This window comes from Anastrepha ludens, chromosome 5, assembly GCF_028408465.1.
Source record: "Anastrepha ludens isolate Willacy chromosome 5, idAnaLude1.1, whole genome shotgun sequence".
NCBI lineage: Eukaryota > Metazoa > Arthropoda > Insecta > Diptera > Tephritidae > Anastrepha > Anastrepha ludens.
This window is the reverse complement of record NC_071501.1, coordinates 52043995-52070955: the sequence shown is the minus strand read 5'-3', so window position 1 is coordinate 52070955 and position 26961 is coordinate 52043995. Positions and strand designations below refer to the sequence as shown.

At 39.7% G+C, this 26961-nt stretch overlaps 1 protein-coding gene across 9 annotated transcripts in view; it reads left to right on the top strand.

The window, feature by feature from the left end:
- The window catches only part of LOC128862767 (uncharacterized), a 37201-nt gene extending 15999 nt beyond the window's left edge, over positions 1–21202 (top strand). For 7 of the 9 annotated variants that reach the window (XM_054101486.1, XM_054101487.1, XM_054101485.1 and 4 more), the window contains exons 3-6: positions 1332–1773; positions 4865–4980; positions 5072–5593; positions 5821–11252. In XM_054101486.1, coding sequence (XP_053957461.1) covers positions 1332–1773; positions 4865–4980; positions 5072–5593; positions 5821–6051 — 1311 coding nt within the window. In that variant the 3' untranslated portion in view covers positions 6052–11252. Of the gene's footprint in view, positions 1–1331; positions 1774–4864; positions 4981–5071; positions 5594–5820; positions 11253–13774; positions 13935–20428; positions 20960–20990 lie in introns of those variants that run through there. The other 2 variants (XM_054101490.1, XM_054101489.1) reach the window with 2 other exon arrangements.
- Positions 21203–26961: the final 5759 nt, after the last annotated feature.

Below are 26961 nucleotides of genomic sequence, written 5' to 3'. Positions count from 1 at the left end.
GTGCCAGAAATACGGTGCTATGATTGCCTATTGCATTGGAAGATTCGGTGCCACGTACAAGGTGCAAGGTGGCGTAAAGTTAATTATCCTGTCGAGTGCAAATGGCGTCAATCATGTTTGCCACGTGTGAACTAGACCGCTGCAGTATACAAAGAGACAAGCAACGGAGCGCAAAGATCCAAGTAAAGATTTCATTACCCAAATTATTCATTTTTATTTAGCAAAAAAGTTATTGATAAGCAGAGGGATGCAAATGAAAAACAATTGATTAATTTTTCGCCATCTTGTATGGTACCTCCTTTTGCTTCCTCTTAAATTTCTGACCCGCCTTGTTGCCTATTACATTCCAGAAATCAACAAGTCTCCCACTTGTTGTAGAAATTTCTTGACTGTAATTTTTTACTTTGAAAAATCAATCAATTTTAAATAAATATTTATTATGTCTAATTTTATAGCTTTGCGTAAATCTTAAAAGCTGTTGGGGTCAAGGTCTGACCACATAATTTTCCTTCAATTCAATTAATTTTTCATGCTCCAAATGGGTTCGCATTTTATCAACATTCCACAAATAAGTTATGCGTATGGTGCGCTTATTTCATGAAAAATGTTGCAAGTATGGGGAAAAGAGCGTATTATTAAATAATATCTACGATAAATACGAACAGCCACACATACCATACACATCTACATACACACATACAAGTATGCCCAGAAATATGTGCATGCCTACGAAAAAGTGAAATAAAGGGCAAAGTAGTCGTTGCGAATCAATAATATCGATTTCATAAATTTTCAAATATTAATGAACACTGGGCTTGCAGAAAAAAATAAATATGTATGTATAAGTAGGTAGGTGAAACAAAGCTTAAAAAAAAATCGTAAAAATGCACTTGCAGTGCATGGCAAATATGTACAGAAAAAAATCCAGCACGACTGAAGCACGTGCTTTCAAAGTCATTAACCAACGAGAACCGAATTCAAGGCAAGCAAGTGGAAATCAAAAATTCAACGGGAAGCAAAAAAACAACGAAAACGCAGAACTAAAATAGTAGAAACGCATACGCGAAGTTATCAGTGTGAAAAAAATTCCGCTAAATTACGGTAAATCGACGTGACTTTAAATTATTCGGTTACCAACTCCGTTTGCCTGTAGGCGCTAGTAAAAATTATTGCTTCCATAAATGCTCGTGCGTTCTACATACATATGTATGTGTACATGTACATGTGTACGTGTGGGCGTTATACACATGCATATAAACATACATACACAATGTACAATACATTTAAAAATTTCATTATTCAATATGCAAAACATTTATTGCCATTTTCAGCGCGCAACAAAAACGGTTACTGTGGCTTCACCTCCTCCGTCTATGCCGGATGTAGCGCCCGCTGTTTTAAACACCGAGAGTACGCATGTCAATTTGAATGCATCCGGTAGCGCGCAACACAAGCTACCACACCATACCCACACACCCACACAGCCACAGCCAACAGGCCAGCAGCTGCAACAATATCACCAAAAGGCTAAATTGTCACCATCGAATGTTGCTGGCGCGGCGAGTGGCAGCCATTTACAGCAGCAGCAGCAGCAACAACAACAACAACATTATCAAAATAACAATGGCACTTCACCGTCGAATGGTAGTAGTAACAAAGTGGCAACAACAGCAACAACCATGGCAAACACATCGAGTGTATCAATACCGGTGGAAACGGTGCCACAAATGCGTACCATTGAATTGTCGACGGGTCGCATACGTGAAGGTTTCGGTAAGTACGAACGTTTTTATTTATTTGTTTTTAAATGAAATATTCATAATAGATTTATGCACATTAAGGGGGTAGATTTCTTTTGAACTAATTCACCACATAACAGAAACTACATTTGGCTTTAAGTACATATTTAAAGGGAACTTTAGCGCAAGCCCAATAAAAAGTCCCTAATTCTTAGCTCTTATTCCAAAATGGACGAGATCTGCGAGAATAGATAGGCCAAAATTTACTGGGTAGCAGGGCACAAGGCAACAAAGGAAAATGAGAGAGTTGTCGAGCTTGCTAAGGCAGACACCCGCTTGCCTAGGATGAGTACGTCGAACATATACAGTTGCGGACAAAACTCTCCGTACGACCCCTTTTTTTCTTAATTTCTCCCGATCTAAAGCATTTAAAGAAATGTAATGATGCAGTGTTGTTTTACGTCTAATTATGTAACAAATGTAAGAAAAAAATATTTTCAGTATTTAATTTAAAAGTAATTCACGAAAAACCAAAAAAATGCACTGACAAAAGTGTACATACGTTATATTAAGACACTTATTTTACTCTTCTTTTCTGCGAAAACTTAACTCTAAAGTACCGTTTGTTTTATTTTGTGGTTCTACTTTGCATTCTTCTTAAAATTTATGGCATTCTGTCTTTTGTAAAAGTGTACGATCGGAATAATGTCGCTCCGCAAAGAATTCTCTATTGATTTGAGAAAATTAGTTGTTTAGTACAGAAGTAATAAGAAATCCTTAAGTGAAATAGCTGATTTATTGCATTTAAGCAAGTCTACGGTACAAACTATTTGTAAAAACTTTGAAACATCTAATTCTCTGGAGCGTAAGCCGCGTAGTGGCCGGCCCAACAAGCTCAACAGGAGAGATGTATCCTTTATTCGCAAAGCAGTGAATCAGAATCCGAAAATACATGCTATGGATTTGGCCCAGGAGGGAGCCGAGAGGTATCAAATTGTCAATAACCAGGGCCCTTAATAATGAAGGTTACAACTGCAGAACTCCTCGCAAGAAGCCTCTTATAAGCGAGAAAAACCGAAAGCTTCGTCTGTAGCTTGCAAAAAAGCACCTTAATAAGGGAATAGAAGCAGTGTCGTGGTTTGGGGAGCAGTTGCAGCGACAGAAGTAGGAAACCTCGTTTTCACTGAAGGAAATATGGATCGCTTCCAATACAAGATCATTTTGGAACAAAATCTGATGCCATCCATGGACAAACTAAGCCTAGGCTCGAGCTGGATCTTCCAGCAAGATAATGACCCGAAGCATACTGCGCAAATCGTCAAGAACTGGCTGCTGTATTATGCTCCACGGCAACTATATTCACCTCCACAAAGGCCAGACTTAAACCTTATTGAGCATGTTTGGAAAATTCTTCAGCGAAAGATCCTGAAGCATTCTATTACTAGTGCTCCGATCCGCAAACAGAAGTTGCTGGAGGAATGGCAGAATATCTCGGTGGAGGAGCTTGAAAACTTCAGCAGCTTCAATGCCCCGATGTTTGCAAGCAGTCATCGATGCTGGTGGTGGCCCAACAAAATATTAATTTTCACAAATTTAATCAGTTTTTGTAGATAATTCTTATTTTCTAAGTTTGTCTGTACACTTTTGTCAGTGCCTTTTTTTGGTTTTTCGTGAATTACTTTTAAACTAAGTACTGAAAATATTTTTTTTTTACATTTGTTATATAACATAATTAGACTTGAAACAAAACTGCATCATTATATTTCTTTTAAATGCTTTAGATCGGGATAAATTAAGACAAATGGGGTCATACAGAGAGTTTTGTCCGCAACGGTATCTCAGTTTTGAAGACGAACTGGACGCGGAACTAACTATGGAAGCACAGTCGATATGGGAAACCTCGACCTCCCATCAGATTGTCAAAATAATTCTATGAACTTCCAACATGAAAACAACCAACTTTATTTTATCACTCCGAAGGAAGGAATGTAAAATATTGGACGGAATATTGTCAAACTTCATATCGAGCACAACTTATACGTCAATAGAAGTCAATGCCTTTGTCACTGCCTTGCTCTAAGCAGAAGTCGTTACAACTTTCATCTCGCATATTCTTGACAAAAGTTCAAACTGTTTATTCAAACTCACCAGGACATGTATCACAAACTATGTTTAGAACGGCTCTAATAACACTGGTAACACTACGGATCCTTTGGTCTATATGACACCTATTCAGATCCGCCAGATACATATATCTACCCTACCCAAGTTCTTATTCAGAATATGAGCCTAATCTCAAAGACAATGTTTGAACTTACACAGCAAATTATTTTAAATAAAATTCTGATGGATTACCAGGTTTGACTATCCATGAGTGAAGGTTATTTACCCTGTACTCTACGTTGGACTTCCAGCTGAGTTTGGGGTCTAGGATAACACCTAGATATTTTGCCTGTTGGGTTAGCGTGAGACTAACGCCGTTTAGTTTTGGGGGATTAAAGTTTGCTACCTTGGTTTTCTTGGTTAATAGCATCAGTTCAGGTTTTCTTGGCTTGACTGAGCTTTTACAGAGCTGATTCCATAATCTCACTGATTGAGGTTGAAAACATTCCTGAAACCATAAGCACTATGTCGTCCGGGTACGCCACTACTTTAATTCCCTTTCGGTTGCATTTGGTAAGGATATTGTTGACAACTAGTAACCACAGCAGCGGGGATAAGACAGGAGTCTGGGTGGTTCCCCTGTTGATAGAGCATTTTACCGCGCTGCTGCCTAACTCACCGCAACCATAACCACATAAATCTGCTGCTTGCAGAATATTCCGTTATCCGTTCCGTTATACTTAACGATTTGTTTTTCTTTAGTTGAGGGACTCTGTAGTGAAATATTCTCTAATAAAATTTTGCTTCATTTCTCTTGAAATAACTAAAATAAAAAAAAAACCTAAACGTACACATATGTGCCGATATACCTGAAGAGGTTAAAGGGGAGATAAGGACTCTCCTTTCTTTACATTTATATGTGCCTTTATTGCACTAGGCATTCCAATAAACAATATTTCTTTAAAACAAAAATAATAAGCAAAAACTTTCCGCACTCTTTTTTTTCTCTATTTTCTCTCTAGCAAATGGCGATGTCATAGTCACTTTATTGCCCGCCAACACTAAATGGCCATGGATTACACCAGCTCTCTTCCGACCAGAGCTCGTACCCGAAGAGCTGATGGCGCAAGGCCTAACTGTAAGTGATAAACCTAAACTATCATACTTACTTTGTGGTTACATTTCGAATAACGTTTTTTTTTTTAACTTTTGCATCGCTCTCGCTCCAGCTTACCGTCGAAGAGTACGTGCACGCCATGGAGACTATGGTGAACGATTACCGTTTCACTTTCTACAACATCTGTTACAAACGCATTCTCGTTTGTTGGATTGCGCTCGCCTTTACAGTGCTACTGACGCTACTCTTCTCTGGGCTGCAGGGCGTCGCGCTTTTCTCACTCGGCGTCGGCTGGCTTTTTCTCAATGCGGCCGCCATATTCCTTTGTATGTGGGTGAAATTGCGTTTATCGCGTGGCTTAGAGAAATGTTTGGGACGCGTCAATCGTCAACTAATGAAGCATAAAATTCTGCTCGTGCTGGACGATCGTGGACGCATTTCCTGTCACAAAGTAAATTTGTGCTTTTTGTACTTCGATGCGACTCAATGCGTGAATTTCTTGAATGAATTTCTGGAACACACCGAACAAAATGGCGGTGAGGCAATTAAGGCGGGCTGGGAACGTAAATTAGACATCGATGTGAACGATATCGTAATACAGGGCAGTAATCCGGTGCGCTTGTCGCGTAAGCAGGTATGTAAGTGTGTGTGGGTGGAAGGAGAAGTCTTCGCTATTAATATTTTCTCACACCATTTGTACTGTTTCACAATTAACACATTCACACGCCACGCATACACATACGCACTTTCCACGCACGTACATAAATTGTGTATGTATGCACATACATACATATGTAAAATCATAAAAATAGTTTTTTTTTCTACTACACATAACTATGGTTACTCACTCATCTCGCTTAGGTTGTAGCACAGGAGCTGTTTCTCAGCTATTTGCAGCGTTGGGGCAAGGACTTTCTGCGGCGTCGCTTGGACTGGACTGTGCAGGAGGCGGGCGTGCACGAAACTCCACGGCATTTGCAATCATCCATATGCCCCTGTCAGTATGAGGAGGAGCTGTTGCGCAATAAAATCAAAATACAATTGAAAAGTCGGCAATGTTGTGGCGTTAATTGTATTGGTTGTTGGCTTTAAGCTGTACAGTGGGAAGAAAGCGACAAACTTTGAATATTGTAAAATTTACCTAAAATGTGTTAATATGCATATTTTACATCAGACATATGTACACAATGTACCTTAATATGAAATATGATTAGTTATGTATATATTTGCATTAATTGTTTTCTGTAAAATTTATTGTACAATGTTAAAATGAGTAATAGTTGTAGGCTTATACAAACTATTCCGATCGCAGCGTGAGAACTTATTAATACTTATTTAAATGTTTTGAAAATGCATCACAAAGCTTACATTGTAATGTTTCCTTAATAATAAATATTTTTTTTTAAGATAATCACTTCGCATTAGTATTTAGTACACCTTTTAATTACCCGTATACACAAATATAAAGGGTGGTTAAATCTCAAGGGCCGTTGTGAATAAAATACAATTTTTTAGCAAATTATTGTCATTTCTCTTTATTATGATAATATTGGTATTCCGTGCGGAACAAAATATCGGCCAAATGGCCGCCGCGGCCTTACGGCAGACCTCCATCCGATGGTCCAAATTTTCGATGACGCTGAGGCATAATTGAGGTTCTATGCCGTTAATGTGCCGAATTATCTCATCCCTTAGCTCTTGATTTGTTGCTGGCTTATCAACGTACACCTTTGCTTTCAAATAACCCCAAAGAAAGAAGTCCAACGGTGTCAAATCACATGATCTTGGGGGCCAATTGGCATCGCTGCGACGTGAGATTATTCGGCCATCAAATTTTTCGCACAAAAGAGCCATTGTTTCGTTAGCTGTGTGACAAGTGGCACCGTCCTGTTGAAACCACATATCGTCCACATCCATATCTTCCAATTCGGGCCATAAAAAGTTCGTTATCATCTCACGATAGCGAACACTATTCACAGTAACTGCCTAACCGGCCTCATTTTGGAAAAAATACGGCCCAATGATGCCGCCGGCCCATAAACCGCACCAAACAGTCATTCTTTGTGGGTGCATTCATTCATTCAATCGGCAATCACTCTTGGATTATCATTCGGCCAAATGCGGAAATTCTGCTTATTGACGAATCCACTGAGGTGAAAATGTGCTTCATCACTGAAGATGATTTTCTTCATGAAGTGCGCGATATGCATTTTGATTTGAACGCCCGTCTTCATAATAAGCTTGAATAACTTTAATGCGTTGCTCGATTGTGTGTCTTACCATGGTTCAAATTGAGTTAGTCTGAAATTCAAAAGCGTCGAATGAAATGTAGAAAAAAGCCTGACGTTTAGGTGTGGTTCACATTCAATATCGGCCTTTGAAATTTAACCACCCTTTATACCATAAAATCTATTTACCACACCTATCACACCATATAACTTAAACTTATACTGGTATGAATGCATTTGTAGGAACAGTGGTGGGCAATAGTCTGCATACAACACCCATTGTCGTTGTTTTTTTTAATTTCGGGGTTTTAGTGCGGTGAACAGAAAGGCACGTTCTACACTTCAACTTTCAATGCATTCCTCCACCTCTACAAAAAAAAGGTTTATTGAAACCCATTTCTAATCACAATGAACTGAAAAAATCCCCGCTTTAACAGGGGAACAGTATAAATACATAGCGAAGCTTCGAACTTATACACACATGGTGTAAAATTTTTTAGAGGTGTGTCCAAGACCAGACCTTTAATCGCATCTCAGCGAATTTGAAAGAATAATTTGATTGCCTGATGTAGGGTCATGTGTTGAGATTGTGTTGGTGATATACGAAAAAAATCAACGCAACCTTCGACCCCTATTACTTCCCTATCGCCTGAACAACGTCCAATCACATGTGAAATGAGCGGTCAGAAATCTGTTGTCGAATCCATGATGATGTGGCAGCCGAAATTATTTTCACAATTATATTTTTCACCAACTAAAGCCAGCACTGATCTGTAAAAAGATCTCATTTAGACCACTAGGGTTAATTGTGCTATGTATTTGGAGTCGAAGATATTATTTTATGCGATTCTTATGGCACCTCTTCGCGAGTTTCTTGACAAGCTGTTCAGTGTTGTTTGTACGCAATATCCTGCAAGGACGAAGGCAAAGTAGGTGGCACAGTGGGGGTTTCAAAATACCCCTAGCATTCGCTTTGTTGCATAAGTTACACGCATCGCTCGGGACTAATCCCATTTTGGCTGCGTGATGTGGGGTGAAGCGGTGTCCCGTCAGCACCACAACTAATATTTTGCATCAATCAGTAATAAAATAACGTTTGTAGTTTTCTTTTCCAAGTTCTTAGCATAAATTTGGCAGTTTTGTACGAGATTGAGCGCTGGTAGAACCAAAGATTGTTTGAAACCCTCCAAATTTCTGTGAGGTCTTCGGCAGTCTATGTTCCCCATTCTGACCACAAACTGTAGTCCAATAGGTTCAGATCTAGACTTCCAGACGGTCAATCTTCTGCGGCTATGAACCCAGGATTATTGCTTTTTAGCCTCTGCTGCGTTTTTGCCTTATGGGTTGGAGCGGAATCTTGCTCGAAGATTCGACGCTCTCCATTGAAGAGAGTACTACTCAACTGCTTCACTACGCCTTCTGAGACATCCTCCTGGTACACTTTTGCCCGGTTTTAACTCCTTCTTTTGCAGAAATTAAGAGATGTAACGTCTTTACAGAACACTCCCCGCCAAACCATTACGGAGGCTGGATGGTGGCCACGCAGAGCCCTTGGTACAACATTTTTTGCGTCTTTAGACGTTTTTTCATAGATTTTGTCGTTTTGCTAATTAAAAACTTCTTCAACAGTGAAAATTTTCTCATCTGTGGAAAAAAATATTTCCATGGCCGTTGACCGCGTGTCACCGAAGAAACTGCCTGCATCTGTCGAGCCTAATTTTCTTCAAGCGCGTTTGCAAAAGATTACCAGTTGAACGACGGAGGGCTTTCAAGTGGAGATCTTCTATGAATAGTCTTGACATGGACATGGTTTTCTGCTTTCTAAGAGAATTTCGACGAATTCTTTCTCGAACGGCTTTTATGGCTTTACTGGTGCGACCCACGCGAAGACAACCAATTCTTTTTCTTGTATTGGTTCTACCGTAAATTAGTCGTGTAGTGACCGCCCGAGGAAACTATCTGGATTGGATTTTCAAAGAACTGACAAAATTCTAAAAGTTAATGCTTAAAAATTACCCGAACCTGCAGCAAGCACATCAGATAAATGTGCCCGTCCAAAAGCAATCCGGAGAACTTTGAACAAAAATGCACACAATGCACAGTAGAACATCACGAACATCAAATCTCATAATTTCTGAAAATAAAAAAATAGAAAACTTCGTTGGGAATTCGTCAAACCACATAAAGAAAAGAAAATGGATTTGTGGCAAAAAGTTTGGTTACAGATGATTCAAAGTTTAATGCATTTAAAGGCGATGGAAGAGAGGAAAAAAATTCTGCAATCTGAATACTAATCCGTAGAATTTAATTTCAACTGTCCAGCGCGGTGGCGACAGCGTAATAAATTGGGGAACATATGGAATTGGAATAACAATAATTGGTGGTAACATGGATCGTTATAAATAGAATTCTTTGCTGGAAGCCTCGGTCGTTAAATTGGAACTTGGCGCAGGTGAGATCTTTCAACAAGGTAATAATCCAAAAGATACGACACACCTTGTAAAGGATGGACTGACAACAAGACAATTAAACACATCACCGCAAAGCCCAGATTTAAATATTATTGAACATGAGTGGGAAATATTGCAGCGCAGTACAATAGTGTGTCAAAATAACAGTTATAAAAGCGAACATTCTTGTTGCTTCTATGAAAGCCTAATTGCTGGGAAGATATTGAGAATTGTTCAGCAACACTTCGCGCTACAGCAACAATATTCTCAACAGAACGTTCAGTTTTTGATCTTCTAACCCTTCAATTGTCGACTCTTTCCGACGATTATTTTCACCGAAAAATGATAAAAAAAGGAACCGCCTACGAAGTATTCACTTCTGACATCTACAGTCACTTTTAAAAGACCCTTCACTTGTTGCTACGAAAAATCCTTGCTCGCACAATGCTTGATCACGTAATACTGTCTTCTTTTCTGGATTGACGCTCGTGAAGAGGAAACGGTCATGAGTTCTTCTATATCGGCATTGCAGTACGCACGATTTACAGCCTCACAGCTACACCTAAACACCTTTCCACAATCTACCAATCGCCTCGCAGAACTGCCAAGAAGGTATTACCTCACGGGGCCGGTTAGGAGCGTTTGAACCTAGTTGTTGTGGACGCCTACGAAATTCTGCACGTATTAGATCGCTACGAATATGTTTTACATGCGCGCAAATTCCCTTCCAGTTATCAGCTGGTTTCAGCATAAAATGAAAACTAATAGGACTATGAATAAGTTCGTTTCGGTTTTACAACAGATGGCGTAACTTGATTATTATTCCATCGATCCACATTTCCAAACATTCATTGGAGAGCTACTGTCGTAAGGCACAAACGTCAGTATAAGTTTTTTATTTGAAGCGTAAACAACAATATTTTTACCACACTTGAAAATGTCGAATTTCGTGCCAAATAATGTGTTTTTGCGGGGAATTCTTCTTCATTATTTTAATATGAAGAAAAAAGCAGCCGAAAGTCATCGTATCTTGGTGGAAGTTTATGGTGAGCATGCTCTATCTGAGCGAACGTGCCAGAAGTGGTTTGCACGCTTTAAAAGTGGTGATTTTGGCTTGGAAGACGAAGAACGCGAGGGTGCGCCGCCAAAGTTCATGGATACCGAATTGGAGGAATTGCTCGATCAAGATCCGGCTCAAACGCAAGAAGAGGTTGCAAAAACTTTGGGAGTTGATCAATCAACCATTTCCAAACGTTTAAAAGCCATGGGAATGATCCGAAAGGTAGGCCATTGGGTGCCGTATGAATTGAAGCCAAGAGACGTTGAACGCCGTTTTATGGCATGCGAACAACTGCTTCAACGGCACAAAAGAAAGGGTTTTTTGCATCGAGTTGTGACTGGCGATGAAAAGTGGGTCCATTACGACAATCCAAAACGTCGGGCAACGTATGGATACCCTGGCCATGCTTCAACATCGACGTCGGCGCAGAATATTCATGGCCTGAAGGTTATGCTGTGTATCTGGTGGGACCAGCTGGGTGTTGTGTATTATGAGCTACTGAAACCGAATGAAACGATTACGGGGGATGTCTACCGACGACAATTGATGCGTTTGAGCCGAGCACTGCGAGAAAAACGGCCGCAATACGCCGATAGACACGACAAAGTTATTTTGCAACATGACAATGCTCGGCCACATGTTGCACAAGTGGTCAAAACATACTTAGAAACGCTCAAATGGGATGTCCTACCCCACCCGCCGTATAGTCCAGACCTTGCGCCATCCGATTACTATCTCTTCCGATCGATGCAACATGGCCTGGCTGACCAGCACTTCCGTAATTACGATGAAGTCAAAAAATGGATCGATTCGTGGATTGCGGCAAAACCGACCGAATTTTTCACAAAGGGAATCCGTGAATTGCCAGAAAGATGGGAAAAAGTAGTAGTAAGCGATGGACAATATTTTGAATATTAAATTTGTAACCATTTTACGTCAATAAAGTTTCAAATTTCGAAAAAACCGCACGAACTTATTCATAGTCCTATTATTTTCTCCGTTTAAAATATTAAAGGTGGCGGGGGCATAGCGTGGGCATTGAAACAAGACGTGATCAACATATCTTTCCCTCGCCGTGCAAATTCGGCTGTTTCCAGAACTGTTATGGCGAAATCTATTTATGTATATTTTAAACATCCCGCGAACTGAAAGGAATTGAGTTAGGTGGTAGTTTGTCCCCTCATTACTAACCACATCGTATGGGTATTAACTCAAGCGAAAGGCTGTCGAACTGAAAGCCAATGTGAGTTTGAGTTGATTTTGATGGAAAGGAAAGGAAGTACTTACGCGTGATTTTGTTTGTGTAGTCCCATGGACCAACATCATCACTTAAGGGCTAGGTTAGGTTAGGTTGAAGCGGTTGTCTTGTGGGGCACACTCAGGTTCATAGCTTATCCTATCACTCCTAAAACCAGTGTGTGCTTTTCAAAAATTTTAAAATATCTCTGATTTTTGTAGAACTGAACATTAAAAACTTGTTAACCCAGAATAGTAAACCTGTGTCTGGATAGAGCAGGACAGTGGCACAGTAGGTGCGAGATTATCTCTTCCTCGTTCTCATCTAGATAACTTCTACAGAAGTCATGTGTTTGCACACCCATCCTTTGGGCGTGTCTACCTATTAGGCAGTGCCCCGTTATGACTGAGATCAATGTGCTAAGACTGTTTATTTTGGGTTAGCAAAGATTCTGTGCGTTTAGCATTTAGAGTCGGCCACAGTTGACGGGCGATTTTGCAGGTGCCTTTATTACGCCATCTTTCGTTTGCTTTCTTTACAATTTCTTCACGGATGAGTAGCTTACATTTTTGTAATGGTATCCCTATGTCATTATCTATGTACTCATCAGTCAATTTAGTGTTGAGTCTCGCTAGTACATCGGCTCTACAGTTACCCTCAAAGTCGCGATGGCCAGGAACCCATGTTACCTTTAGGTGAAATGATTCAGCCGACTGTTTTGTGAGGGATTTTATCGCCGCTTGGCTATCAGGGAAAATGTAGATATCATTTCCGGATATCGCGTCCCACTGTATCAGTGTCGCGGCTTTTATTATTGCCATCAGTTCAGCCTGAAAGACACTACAGTAGTCGAGGAGCCGTAAACTGAAGCAGATCCCCAGATGTTCGGAATATACACCTCCACCCACCCTGCCTTCGAGCTTTGAACCATCTTTGGCCCTGTCTTACATCGTCCCGTTCCCACTCTTCCCTTGAGGGTAGGAGGGTCGTAAACGATGTAATGGCAAGTATAGGCGGGAGTGCATAGTCCACCAGTCCGGGCAGCCGCAAAGTGCCAGCCATGATTTTACCGTGACCAAAATCCGTGTTTGACCACTTATTTAGAGTGTTCAGACTTATTGCCGCACTGGGTGCCTCAAAAATTAAGGCGAGTGTAGGTGCAATCATATCTTTTGTGTGTTGCAAATCAGCGGGGATGATTCCATCAGGTCCCGGTGATTTGTAAGGTTTGAAGCTGCCAATGGCAAATTTTATGTTATCCTCCCTTAAAAAATCTATTGGGGGATTCTCGTAGTGAACTTTAGGGTGGGTTCTACTGTCTTCATTGCAGAGACAACCTGGAAAGTGCGTCTGCATTAGTAATTCTAGTATTTCTTCACTTAAGGGCTAACTATGTAACATTTTAAATTATTTTAATAAATGCATAAGGCAAAAAATAAGGTTGGAATTGGAAACAAACAATTTTTAAAACAATGAAGCTCATTTTAGTATATTAATTATTGTAAATAAATCTGAATTAGTATACTAAGCAATAACTGTATTGCTGTAAAATCGTGCTCATCTTTCACACTCACACAAGAATTAATAGCGCATTTCATCGAGCATCCTAACTTTGTTACATTAATGCCATTCAAAAATATGAATGAGTTTTCTAAAAAATACGAAAATTTTCACGAAAGTTTTCATGCACACATTTCATTTAATAAGTATTTGCATTACACCATTTTACCACTTCAGTTGCATGCTAACATTCTTTTGCTCTATTATTTTATTGCCATGTACCAAAAATTAAAATCAAAATCGAAATCAACAAAAAAACCAAATCCCCTTGAATCGACAGGAGCGCGGCACACAGCTTTTTTTGCGATACGCCTCACGTTGGGGCATGGAGGCGTTACGTGGTCTGGTTGATGTAACACCATTGGAACCGGGAAGGCACTGCGGGCAATTCCAATGTCCATGCCAGTATATAAAAGAACATTTGCAGTGTAAACCGCGAGGCAAGTTGAAATGTTTGAATTGCATTTATTGGGTGTTGGCTTCGGAGCGCTATGATTAGCGTGACAACAGTTAGACACTTATATACATACTACATGCATACACACATACATATACATGCATATACATACACATATACACATACGGATGCAGAGTTATTTTACTACGTGACTTTAGAATATTTTCAATAGCAGTTGTGGAAGATTTTGTATATTTGCATACATACGAGTATATACATACATGCACACATATACAGCGCACACTCGATAACGTGAACTAATTCAAACCAAGGCAGTTCACGTTAACAAAAGTGTTCACGTTTTGGAATGCCCAAAAAGACTAAGTAAATATATTTTTTCACATATAAATTCACATTTTATTATTGTTTTCGTTACATATTAATTGAAAATTTAGTATACGATGGTTTTATTTAAAAAAATCAGGAATCTTTTTTTGTATCTTCTGTTTTTCTACAACTTGAAGCACAGCGTTCTCCCTTAACCGTCTTAGCACACTCATATCATTTTGGTCGACGTATTCATGACCAGCCCATATTAACGCCTTGTTGAAAATTTCAACTGCCTCAGTCGGCTTAATTTTCTCCAGTTGCTCTGATACGCTGCCATCATCGGATTCGTCCTCTTGTTGATGATCGTCATCTGCATTACCCTCCTCGATATCTCTATTCCATTTATGAATGGCTGGTAACGTGAATTCAATCTGAAATTGTTAATAAAAAAAGTTTTTTCAATAACCCACATACATATCTTTGAGCATATCTGCGAACACGAACGAACCTCAGGATTTAAACGACTAAGGAGATCGACGGTGTTGCTCATCAAGGTGCGAAGTTCAGCTTCTCATTTTTCTTTTAAAACCGCCAACGGAACATTATATTCGGGATCATCATTGTTTGCCGTAAAATTTATAATACTGTTCCAGCACTTAGCTAATGTTGCTTCACCAACACGAAACCAAGCCGCATCCAAAAGATTTATAGCTGTTTTTAAGTTAATTTTTTTCAACGGCTCGAGCAAATCAGACTCTGCCGCTGCTATTGAAGCTAGAAGGCTGTTTCTGTAACGCAGCTTAGTGATTTTTATTGCAATCTGATCCATCGGTTGAATGAAGGGAGGAACGTTTGGTGGCATATAAAGGGTTTTTCAATGAGGGCGGATAGATGTGCAGAATGTCAATCGTGGCGTTTGCTGTGTGGCAAATAGCGCCGTCCTGCTGGAACCACATGTCGTCTAGGTCCATATAGTTCAATATGGGCCATAAGAAATTGGTTATCATCGTTGTGTAGCGCTCGCTGTTGACGGTGACCGCCTCAACAACGTCGTTTTCAAAAAAGTACAGACCAATGACGCCGTCGGCCCAAAATCCACACCAAACGGTAACTTTTAGAGGATGCATTATCACCTGATGAACCTCGTGTGGATTGGTGTCGTCCCATATACGGCAATTTTGTTTGTTAACACAGCCATTCATCCAAAAATACGCCTCGTCACTAAAGATGATTTTTCGCCCAAAACTGGGGTTCTCTTCCAAACGATTCGAAGCCCAGTCAGCGAACGAACGGCGTTGTGTATGGTCATCAACTTTGAGCTCCTGGGTCAGTTGGATCTTGTACGGGTGTAGGCCCAAGTCTCGACCCAAAATTCGCCAAGTTGAAGTCTGCGAAAGGCCAAGTTCTTGTGCATGGCGAGGAATAGACTGTACACTTTCACGAACCGCGGCAATGTTCTCGGCTGATCTTGCGTTCCTTGAACGTGCCGGTGTTGGCTGATTGTTTATTGACCCGGTCGTCTCAAATTTGGTCACCAAACGTTGAAGAGTCGACTTTGAAGGGCCACCACGTCTACCGAAAAATGGGCGCAATGCGCGCAACGTTTGCGTTAATGAACACTCATTTTGATAATAAAGTTTTATCATTTGAACGTGCTGTTCAATCGTGTAACTTGCCAAGATGATTTGGCATAAACAACTGAATAATAAAGAAAAGATTTGACAGATTTCACCAAAACAAAATGGCTGCCACAGGGCGCCAAAATCGACCCGCGCCAATTGAAAACCCCTTTACATTGCCGAAATTTGTCCATTCTCCGTTGTTAGTTCAGCTTCATTTGGGTGAGAACGAGCGTTGTCGATTAGGAGGAGAGCTTTAATTGGTAAGGCTTTCACCTTTAAAAACGGTGTAACCTTAAAAAACAACTAGTTAACCTTTAAAATCGGACAAAACTTAAAAAGGAATATTCACCTGTGAAACAAATGACTCATGAAACCATTGCTTGAAAATAGCCGACGTCATCTAGGCGGATTTCGAGCTCTTATAGTCGGTGGGACACTAAAAGTTTTTAAAGCAGGGTGGATTCTTCGCCTTTCCAATTACCAAAAACTTAAGCTTGTGGGATCCAGTGGCGTTTCATCATCTTTTGGCTCTACAGCTCTTTGTGCACTTCGGCCTGCTGCACGTGGGACCTCCATACATGCATCTCGATCGCCTGCGACTTTTTTCCAGTTCGTTATAATAAGTTTCTTGATGTCGTCCTCTAGTTCGTCGGTCCATCTTGTTCTCGGCCTTCCTCTTGCTCTAGTGTTGAACGCTCTGGCTTCTACGATTTTCTTCTGCGCCCTCGTACCGTCCATTCTTGTAATGTGACCTAGCCATCTTAACCGCTGCGCTTTGATGAAACGTATAACGTTTTCGCCCTTTATCAGTTGATCTAGCTCGTCGTTTCATCTTATCCGCCACTCGCTGTGATCTTTGATTGCTCCGAAAATTCTTCTGAGTGCTTTTCGTTCGTAGGCTTGCAGTTTGGTTTTATCTGCTTCGATTAGCGTCCACATAGCATAATACTGGTCTAATGATGGTTTTATACAGAGTCAATTTGCATTGTCTGTTTAGTAGTTTTGATTTGAAGAGCTTCGTTAACGACGCATACGATCTGTTCGCTGCTAGAATTCTCTCATCGATGGTGAGGCTCATTGAATTGTCTCTACTCAGTTTGAAGCCTAAATAGGTAAAGAATTCATCCAGTGGCGTTTGAACAGCATAAAAACGTGATTTGGTGCTTCTCGGACTTTACCCCTGGGGCTTTCTTCTCCAAACTTGACACGTTTCTCTGGCAAAAGTCGCCAGAATAACCCCGACTCATCAGCATTATATACATAACTGATCGTTGCACAACTCCAATTCGGCCATTTTAGCTTTAAGTTTTTCTTTAAACGGATCCCCTAGCTGAGATTAAGAAGACAGTTTTTCGCCTGATATTATAAGAAGACGAATACCGTACCTCTTCTTGAATCCTTGGTGCCATCCATCACAAGCGAAGAAGTTTGCTTTATTTTCTTTAAATTTTGCATGCAGTGTTTTTGCCTGTTCTTTCAATATTAGAGCACTTAAGGGCCAGTTTTTCTCTCGCATTCGGATAAACCAACGTTAAAGAGCTCTCTCCGTTTTGGACAACTCTGAAGAATGCAGTGTTTTTCTATTTCCAGGTCCACAATACGTGCTGTTTACGCATTTTAAATTCACTCGCTTTTTCGCTTTAATGTTACAAATTGTGGATTTAGCAGCATTATACAGGGTTTCCCCATATTCGACGGACCCATGTGCGTTTTTGGGCCCATTCCAATCGACGAGGCTTGTCCGCAGGCAACAACCTTTGCGTCAATTGAATCTTATACGGGAATAAATGCAAATCAATGCGGATAATTCGTTGTAAAGTGGTCCGAGCAATGCCCAACTGCTGAGAACGGTGATTTTGGGATGTCCTTGGCGACGCCTTGGTCGGTTTTGATTTGGCCTCTTTGGATTAGAAAGAGCATCACCAGTCGAAAACCTTTCGTATAAACGTTTAATGGTGTTCTTAGAAGGCGCAGTTTTCACATTATTTAATTTTTTATACGCACGTTAAGTTTTCACAATTGACTTCTTTTGTTTAATGTAAATTCAACAATTTGGGAACGCTTCATGGTAAAAATCTGCTTAGACTGACGCTTCCAACGCGGTATGTCATTAAGCGATTTGACGTCTCTGTCAAAAGATACAGGGTTGCCCGATGGGTCCCAGGAATATTGGCTACGCTGTATTTCTTTGCTAAAATCGTCACAGATGAGCCTTTTGTTTTAATGTCAAGCACACGGGTTTTTTAGAACTCATTTTCACCTGAAAACATAAGACGAAACACTCTTTGCAAAACCAAAACCGCGACTGAAATATTTTACTCCTTACATGCAATTACGAATAAAATGCCTATTTTATAACTAGGGGATACCCCAATTTCAGAACTACTTGAGATCAATGTAAGCTACATTCAAATAATTGTAACGTTTATTGTTCATGTTATAGACCTTTTTGGGTTTGTTCACGTTTTAGAGTAGTCAATGCACAAAAATGTCCGCTCACGTTTTGGGGTGTTCACGCTTTAGACCGTTCACTTTATCGAGCGTGCGCTGTATATGTGTATATACATATATGCATACAAATACGTTTATATGTATATGCAAATGATGAAATTATACTGAAAACCTAAACCTAACCCAAGCAACTTAGTGCACAAATACATGAAATTTGTCTGACTATCAATCATCAGCATATATACTGTGGGCAAAAAGTACGATGAATTTGGTTGTAAAATGAAAAATCTTTATTTATTCTTGTAAATCAATTCCATCCCCTTCAAAATAATCCCCTCTCGATGAAATACACTTATGCCCACGATTTTTCAAACCCACGAAACATGCCAAATAGTCCATATCCGGTATAGCCATCAGCACCTTCTTCGATTCTGCTTTTATCTCCCCAATCGACTTGAAACGCGTTCCCCGGAGTGGTCTCTTGAGTTTTGGGAATAGCCAGAAGTCACACGGAGCCAAATCAGGCAAATACGGTGGTTGCGGAACGATATGCGTGGAATTTTTGACGAAATGGTCACGAAGAACGAGTGCAGTGTGAGACGGTGCATTATCGTGATGCAAAAACCAAGAGTTGTTGGCCCATAATTCTGGTCTTTTTAAACGAATTGCTTCACGTAAACGACGCATAACGCTCAAATAATATTCCTTATTAACAGTTTGGCCAGGTGGAAGGAATTCATAGTGCACCACACCACGAAAATCGAAAATCGAAAAAAACTGTCATCATGACCTTTATTTTTGAATGACTTTGACGTGCTCTTTTCGGTCTGGCCTCGCCTTTAGCACGATATTCGTTTGATTGTTCGGTTGTTTCAGGGTCGTAAGCATAAATCCAACCGTGGCCGAATGGGTTGGTGCGTGATTACCATTCGGAATTCACAGAGAGGTCGTTGGTTCGAATCTCGGTGAAAGCAAAATTAATAAAAACATTTTTCTAATAGCGGTCGCCCCTCGGCAGGCAATGGCAAACCTCCGAGTGTATTTCTGCCATGAAAAAGCTCCTCATAAAAATATCTGCCGTTCGGAGTCGGCTTGAAATTGTAGGTCCCTCCATTTGTGGAACAACATCAAGACGCACACCACAAATAGGAGGAGGAGCTCGGCCAAACACATAACAGAAGTGTACGCGCCAATTATTTATTTATTTATTTAAGCATAAATCCAAGTCTCATCTCCCGTAATGATGCATTTGAGCTTCTCCTGATAGTCTGAAAGCATTGTTTCACACACATCAACGCGACGACTTTTTTCCAAGAAATTCAGAGTTTTCGGCACCAAACGAGATTTGACTTTTCGTAGGCCCAAATGGTCTTTCAAAATGGTTTTCACAGATCAGTAAAGTCTTTAACAGTCAACCGACGATTTTTGAGCACTAACTCCTTCACTTTATTGACGTGTTGGTCATCTGTTGACGTCGATGGTCGTCCGGAGCGCTCCAAGTCATCAACACGTTCTCGACCCTCGTTGAAGTCTTTGTACCACTTATAAACATTTTTCTGCCACATGGTCGAATCACCAAATGCCTTCTACATGCTAAACGTTTCCGCAGCCGAAATTTGATTCCGCAAACAAAATTTGATGGCACTTCTCTGCTCAATCAAATCAGAGTTTGTAAATATCGAAAAACGCACTCTTGGTCGTTTGGTAAACACAGGCGTAAATATATTACTGATAATGACATTCACATGAAAGTTGGCCCAGATGTTATTAACAGTGCTGCCAACTCATGAAAAAAATAACTAGAGCGAAATTTTAATCCCACGAAGTTTGACAAATAAATTCGCCTTACTTTTTGCCCACAGTAGTATATGAGTACTACATACATACATACATATAATTGTGCCTCTGCCTTTTTTATATTTTATATTTTTTCTTTTTCATTTTTTTTCTTTTTTATTTCTAACAATTAATCAAAATTCGTCCCTTAATTCATGTTTATTATTATTTTTATTAACATCATATTTTTTCATCGCCACCATTTTTGGTTTCTTTTTTTTGTTGCCCTCATATTTTTCGTTTAGTGTTTTAATTATTCTTCTATGTCCTTTTCTTTTCCATAAACTTTTAAATACAGTTGTTATTAATAGCATAGGCCAAGTAGTTTGGAGCCGTTTCCCACTGTACTTGAGTTGAAAAGAAAAATTTTAGTGCACTTTAAAAATTACATATGTGTGTGTATCAATATGTATGGGTTTGTATAAGCACGCTCTCACGCGGACAGACATTAGAGCACATTGACTATAAATTGCAAGAGTGTATGTATGTACATATAAACATTTAAGTTATAACTACAACTCCACTATCTTAAATATTTTAGTCTGGCTCAAATCTAATAATTTCCTGATCATATTGTATATACGAGTATATATGTATGTAGTTCACTTATAGCAAATATTTTTATATAGAAATACGAAAAATGTTAAATGTGACAAAGTTTTAAGCTGAAGTTTTAAACTTCCACTGTAATCACTTACCTTTTTTGCTGTGTACTTAAATTTTCTTAAAATTACTACTATTTTCGTAACATTGTATAACATTTACTCTTGTATTTATACTCTCATATTTAAGCGAATATTAATCAATAAAGTACGCAATTCTAATTCAAGCACTGTTGTTCTTTTGTTTTATTTGTATAGGGTATCCCTGCAGTTGTATTGCTTATGCCACGGATCCCTATCTACAGGATCGCTTTTAAGTGCTTGCTTTACCTAAGAATTTATGGCATCACTACTTTCACATTTAAAATATTCATATCTTGTAAAGTATCTAAAATGAGATAAGTTCATTCTATAATTAAAATAAGCATCCAAGTAAATATAATATTAATATATTTTAAATTTTTATTCAATATATCTATGCATTTTTTTAACAACTTCCGAAACGTTCATGGGACTTTATAAAAGGTAAGTAGTGGCATATTTGAACAACATCAATATGCACACCACAAAAACAACACAGCACAACAAAACTAAGCTGAACAAGATACAAAGAATAACGTGCATCCTAACTACAGGAGCGCTTAGCACCAGTTCTACTGAAGCGCTCAATGGACTAACGCATCTGCTACCATTAGATTTGCACAATAAAACAATCGCTACTTGCAGCGCGGTGTGACTTATGCCCGAATTCTATAAGCAGTCTCAAGTCACTAATTGAGACTTTTCGTGGTGAAATTTGATTTTGAGACTAATTGCAATTCAGTAAGCAATCTCACGTCATTAGTCTAAAAAAAAGTCAGTTAGTGATCTACTTCTGAGCAGCTCACAAAACGAAAAATATGGAAGAGGAATTAATTATTTTATATATATTGCAAAAAAAGCGCGAAAATGAAGCGAAGTAATATGTTTTGGGTAAAAATTTCTTAAAAACACGAATAATTGTGTATTTATTGACGTTTTAGAAATATGCGTAGACGGATTCCGGCAAGTTTACGCAGCACGGAAGACCCATTCCTTCTGGAAGAAGACGTTTTCAGGAGGTTTTTTAGATTCCCGAAATCCTTCTGCTGGGAACTTATTTAAGATCTCAAGCCACTTGACAAGTTTGAGCGGAATTCCCAGCTCGTTCGTTTCAACGGAATGTATTGTATATAGAGATGCAATTCAACATTTATCGATAATTAATTTTGTTTGTCTCAATGAAATTGTTGATAAACCAATTCAGGTAAAAGGTTTATAAAACAGAAATTAAAAACGTTATTTTGTATGAGCTTAGTAATATTCATATTCTTTATGTTTTTGATGAAGAATATCGCTTGATAAATGAGTTTGAAAAATTCCATTACACATGGAATCGAAAAGTGAATTTTTGCTCCACTTTTTGACTATCTCTAGTTGATACGTGCCATCAGCTGACTGTCTCTATTTATTTTCACCATGATATTTGGTGAAATTCTTGTGACTTTCCCTTACTGAATAGCAAAATCGTCTCAAGTCACAAAAAGAGTCACTAATTTATAATCTCAATTTTAGTGACTTGAGATGAGATTCGCTTACAGAATTCGGGCATTAGAGACGTAGGAGCTGGACAACAAGGTTGTGCGGCCACAGTAAGATCCTCCGTCAGGAACCCTCGTTGCTCAAAAACAGATCAGACTACACAGTCCCCGACCTTAACTTCAAGAAAGACTTTACGGTACGTTTTCCACCGAGAGCCGAATGGAGCAAAGGGAAGGTGATTGGAAAAAACGATATTGAAACCTATACCGATGGCTCCAAGATGAACTGTGATGTCTGAGATGGCTTCCATTCGGAGCCACTCAACCTATCTCAGTCAATTCATCTTCCTGACTATGCCGGCGTGTTCGAAGCAGATTTTTTAGCGATCAGAGAAGCATGTAAATCACTAAAACTCTACAAGGAAATTGATGCAAGAGTAGCTGTCTTGTTAGACAGTCAAGCAGCTATAAAGGCCTTAGACTCCAACTACATTTCATCGAAACTAGTTTTACAGTGTAAAGAGGAGCTGAAACTGCTCAGTCATTGGCTTGAAATCACTTACAGGAGCACACGGGGTAATGAGATAGCGGATGAGCTGCCAAGAAAAGGTTCGACACTAGAAATAGCAGAGGCGGTGGCAGTCTCCACCCCACTCAACACATTAAAATCATCCATTGCTTCACACTAACATGCTTTAGCCGAAAGAAGATGGAAGCACCTAACTACTTGTATTACAACAAAAAACACATGGCCGTCCTACAAAATCCAAAGGCGAAATTTTCCTGTTAGGATGCTCTCGACCAAACATCTCACGCACCACTGCAACACTTACAGGTCATTGAAAAGTAGGGGAGCATGCAGCAAAACTCAACCTCTGCTTCAATCCCATCTGCAGAAGCTGTAAAGCGGAAGGGGTGCAGGAAAGTCTTTTCCACTACTTATGTGAATGTCCGGGGCTAGATAGGGCACGACTCCGCTCCTTTGGCAAGCCTTTCTTGTAGCAAATTTATGAGATCTCCGACGTGGTAAAAGATTTGCTGATATACTTGGACCTCACCAAATTGATTTGACTTAGAACAACAAAAAAAAAAAAAAAAACTTTACTGAAACGGTGCTGGTCACTAACTAGGATTATTTCAGTGGAAATACTCAACCACTTCAGCAACAACAACAACTACATGCACACCACTAATTCGATGAAGAGTTCGACTAGCCACCCATCTAAAGAAGTATGAATCAATAAAACAGGTGGCGCAAAATTAATTAGTCAATCTTGTTTTGAATAACTTTTTTAGGAAGATAGGTGAAATGATTAACGTATCAATCTGACACTCTCCAAGCACCACTAAAGCGCCGTTTTGATACCATTTCGAGACCTCCACCACGCAGATGTCTGCAGACAACGAGAGCTGTTTATGTTCATAATAGAGAAGGTTGCTGGAATCTGGTTGCTTGAAGCTCTACCCAGGCTGTCAAAGAAAGGAGGAGCCAGTCAATTTAATCGTCTAGCTGTCAAGCCCGCACATTTACAGAGTCAGTGCCCAACAGAGTCCTTCTCTGAAAGGTCCTCACAGCTTCTGCAATGAGGGTTAAATGGAAGCCCTAGCCCTCCTGCGTGTTTTCAGGTCGTCAAATGGCCGGTAAGCATTGGTACGAGTTTTGAAATTGAGTGGCGAGGAGCCCCCCGGAATTATGTATGCTCTGCGTATAATACTGGGCCCAAAGATTTCCGAAATAGCACACAAGGGAATAGAGCTCTAACTGTCCAGCGCTCTTCTGAGAAATAAGTTGTGCAGTTTCCCTTTAACAACAGCCGAGGGGATGACGATGCCTGGGTAGGAGATCTCTGAGACGATTTCAGTCCCCTTTTTGCCGAGCTCATCAGCAATTTCATTTCCCACGATTTTCCTATGTCCTGGAATCCAGATCTGAGGGATGTTACCTGCACACCCAATAGATTTGATCTCCTCCTAACAGGAGTTTACTAATTTCGATCTACACGAGGGCGTCGTCAGAGCCTTAAGCGCGAAGACTTCTGCATGCAAAACACTAGCAATATTAGGCAGGTTTAAGAAAATATGATATGTATATATATTTTCCCCTCGTTCCAATCCTGCCTACTTGGAAAGGTTTTCTCAAACTTTAGTTTGCAGATAAAGCGGTCTACTAACTGCCCAAAAATGCTCCCATGTCCCTTGAGAGATTGCCTCTAGACGCCAACGTGCGCAAAGTCGATGGGAAGTAAGGGCAAAACGACGATTCAGGGCAGTACTGGGACAAGTTCTACGTACTCCGCTGGTGCCAATACATGCAGTCCTTTGCACCCTCCCCAATTTAGTGATATTATAGCCCTTCCGAAGAGCTTTCCAACAAACCAGACATCCAAACGTTAAAATTGGCAAAATCACTACGTTGTATATTCAGCAAAACGACTTGGGGCTTAAGTCCCCATTTTTTGCAGAATATAGATTTTCAGGACTAGACATTTTTCAATTATTCTCGAACTGGGAAAGATGTTGGTTAACAGTCAAAATCGTGAGCCCGAGATCTGAATGGAAAGAAATTAATAACTAAAAAATTAAGGTGTTTTTGAAAAACAACAGCGGAATTTGTTTTTCATAATTTTTTTTATATTTTTTTTCTGTCTTTTTTTAATTAGAAATCCGTTGACTTTAGCATTAATTTCGCACATTTCAATGCAAAGGCATTGAAGCAATTAAAGTCTTATTGCTAAAACGGGCCGGGCGCAGAATTTCAATTTGATTTGAGTTCTAGTCAAAACTTCTAAATTTATTTCAACTGATTTTTGTGGTTTTCGTGAGTATTGTACGCAAATTTAGTCACAAAACTAAAAGATCTAAAATGCAAAAACAAAAAGAAAATAAAATAAAAATACTGAAGTAGAGGCAGCTGCTGTAAACGAGTGTGAATAGTGGGCGTACGCTGCTAGAGGGGGACTTCGGTAGTACCTAAGTTATCACCTCCTTGATAGAGCAGCAACCAATGGTGCTGCTCAAAGCGCATGTGAGTTGCATGAGAACAATGCAAATAAACTTTTAATCAAAGTGAAAGTTTACGAAAAAAAACCAACTCAAAAAATTTGCTAATACTACTATTATGGGATCCCTCCGGATGCTTGAAGATATGTATGTAGGTACGAATGCATAGGAGCTTATGTAAATATGTGCATCAGGGTGCGTCACTATCGGTACAAAAAAAAAAAATGCTTACCTTTCTTCATCGGCATTAAATAATTTTTTAATCGTTTGGTTCCTGAATCTTTGTAATCTTCAAACTTTAGAACGGGTTGACCATTTTTTTAGTTTTTTTGTAACGCTCATTGTTTGTAACGCTTCATACAACAATGCATTTTTGTCGCTCTTAAAAATGTCGAATTTCGTGCCTTCAAACTACGATTTGCGGACATCGTTGTATTTCTGTTATAAATTGAAGCAAAACGCTTCTCAAGCTCATCAAATGCTTATAGAAGCTTATGGTGGACATGCTCTAAGTAAAGCACAGTGCTTCAGGTGGTTTGAAAAATTCCGAAGTGGTGATTTTAGCGTGGAGAACGAGGACCATGGCCGGCCATCGAAAAAGTTTGAGGACGCCGAATTGCCAGCATTGTTGAATGAAGATGATGGTCAAATGCAAGAAATGATGGCAGAGCAGTTGGGAGTGATCCAAGAAACCATTTCCAAACGTTTGAAAGACATGGGGATGATTTCGAAGGTCGGAAGATGGGTGCCGCATGAACTGACTGAAAGGCAGCAAGAGAACCGAAAAACTACTTGTGAAATGCTGCTCTGCCGTTTCAAAAGGAAGTATTTTTTGCATCGAATCGTTACGGGTGATGAAAAATGGGTGTATTTCTCCAATCCCAATCGTAGACGATCGTATGGTCCGTCCGGCCATAAGCCAAAAACAGCGGCCAAACCAAATCGCTTCGGCCGCAAGGCAATGCTTTGTGTTTTCTGGGATCAGCGTGGTATGATTTGGTACGAGCTATTAAAACCAGGTGAAACAGTTGACGGTGCACGCTGCCAACGACAATTGGCCGATTTGAACAACGCTATACACCAAAAACGCCCAGAATATGCCGATCGGCGTCACAAAGTAATTTTTCTTGATGACAATGCACCGCCACATCGAACAAGAGCGACCCGGGAATTGGTGGAGGCGTACGATTAGGAACCGCTGGTGCATGCGGCTTACTCACCAGATTTGGCGCTTACCGATTATTATTTGTTTGCATCGATGGGCCACGCACTTTCCGAGCAGCGCTTCAATTCTCACGAAGAAGCCAAAAAATGGCTCGATGATTGGTTTGCGGTCAAAGACGGCCAATTTTTTTGGTGCGGCATCCACAAATTGCCTGAGAGATGGGAAACATGTGTCGCTAGTGATGGCTATTATTTTGAAGATTAAATTTGTAACCATTTTTTGTTAATAAACGTTTGAAATTGAAAAAAGTCTCATTTCATAGGTACCTATATGAAATATCTTAGGGAAAGTTTTAAGATATAGTGAATACAAGGAGCAAAATTAATCATCGAATTTCTTTATGAAATAACTTTTTTATTCCAAAAAATATATATATTTTGAATGATGGTAATCTCTACTTTGACCTTTACGCGCTGCACTGCTTGTCTGTTTGTAAACCGCAGGT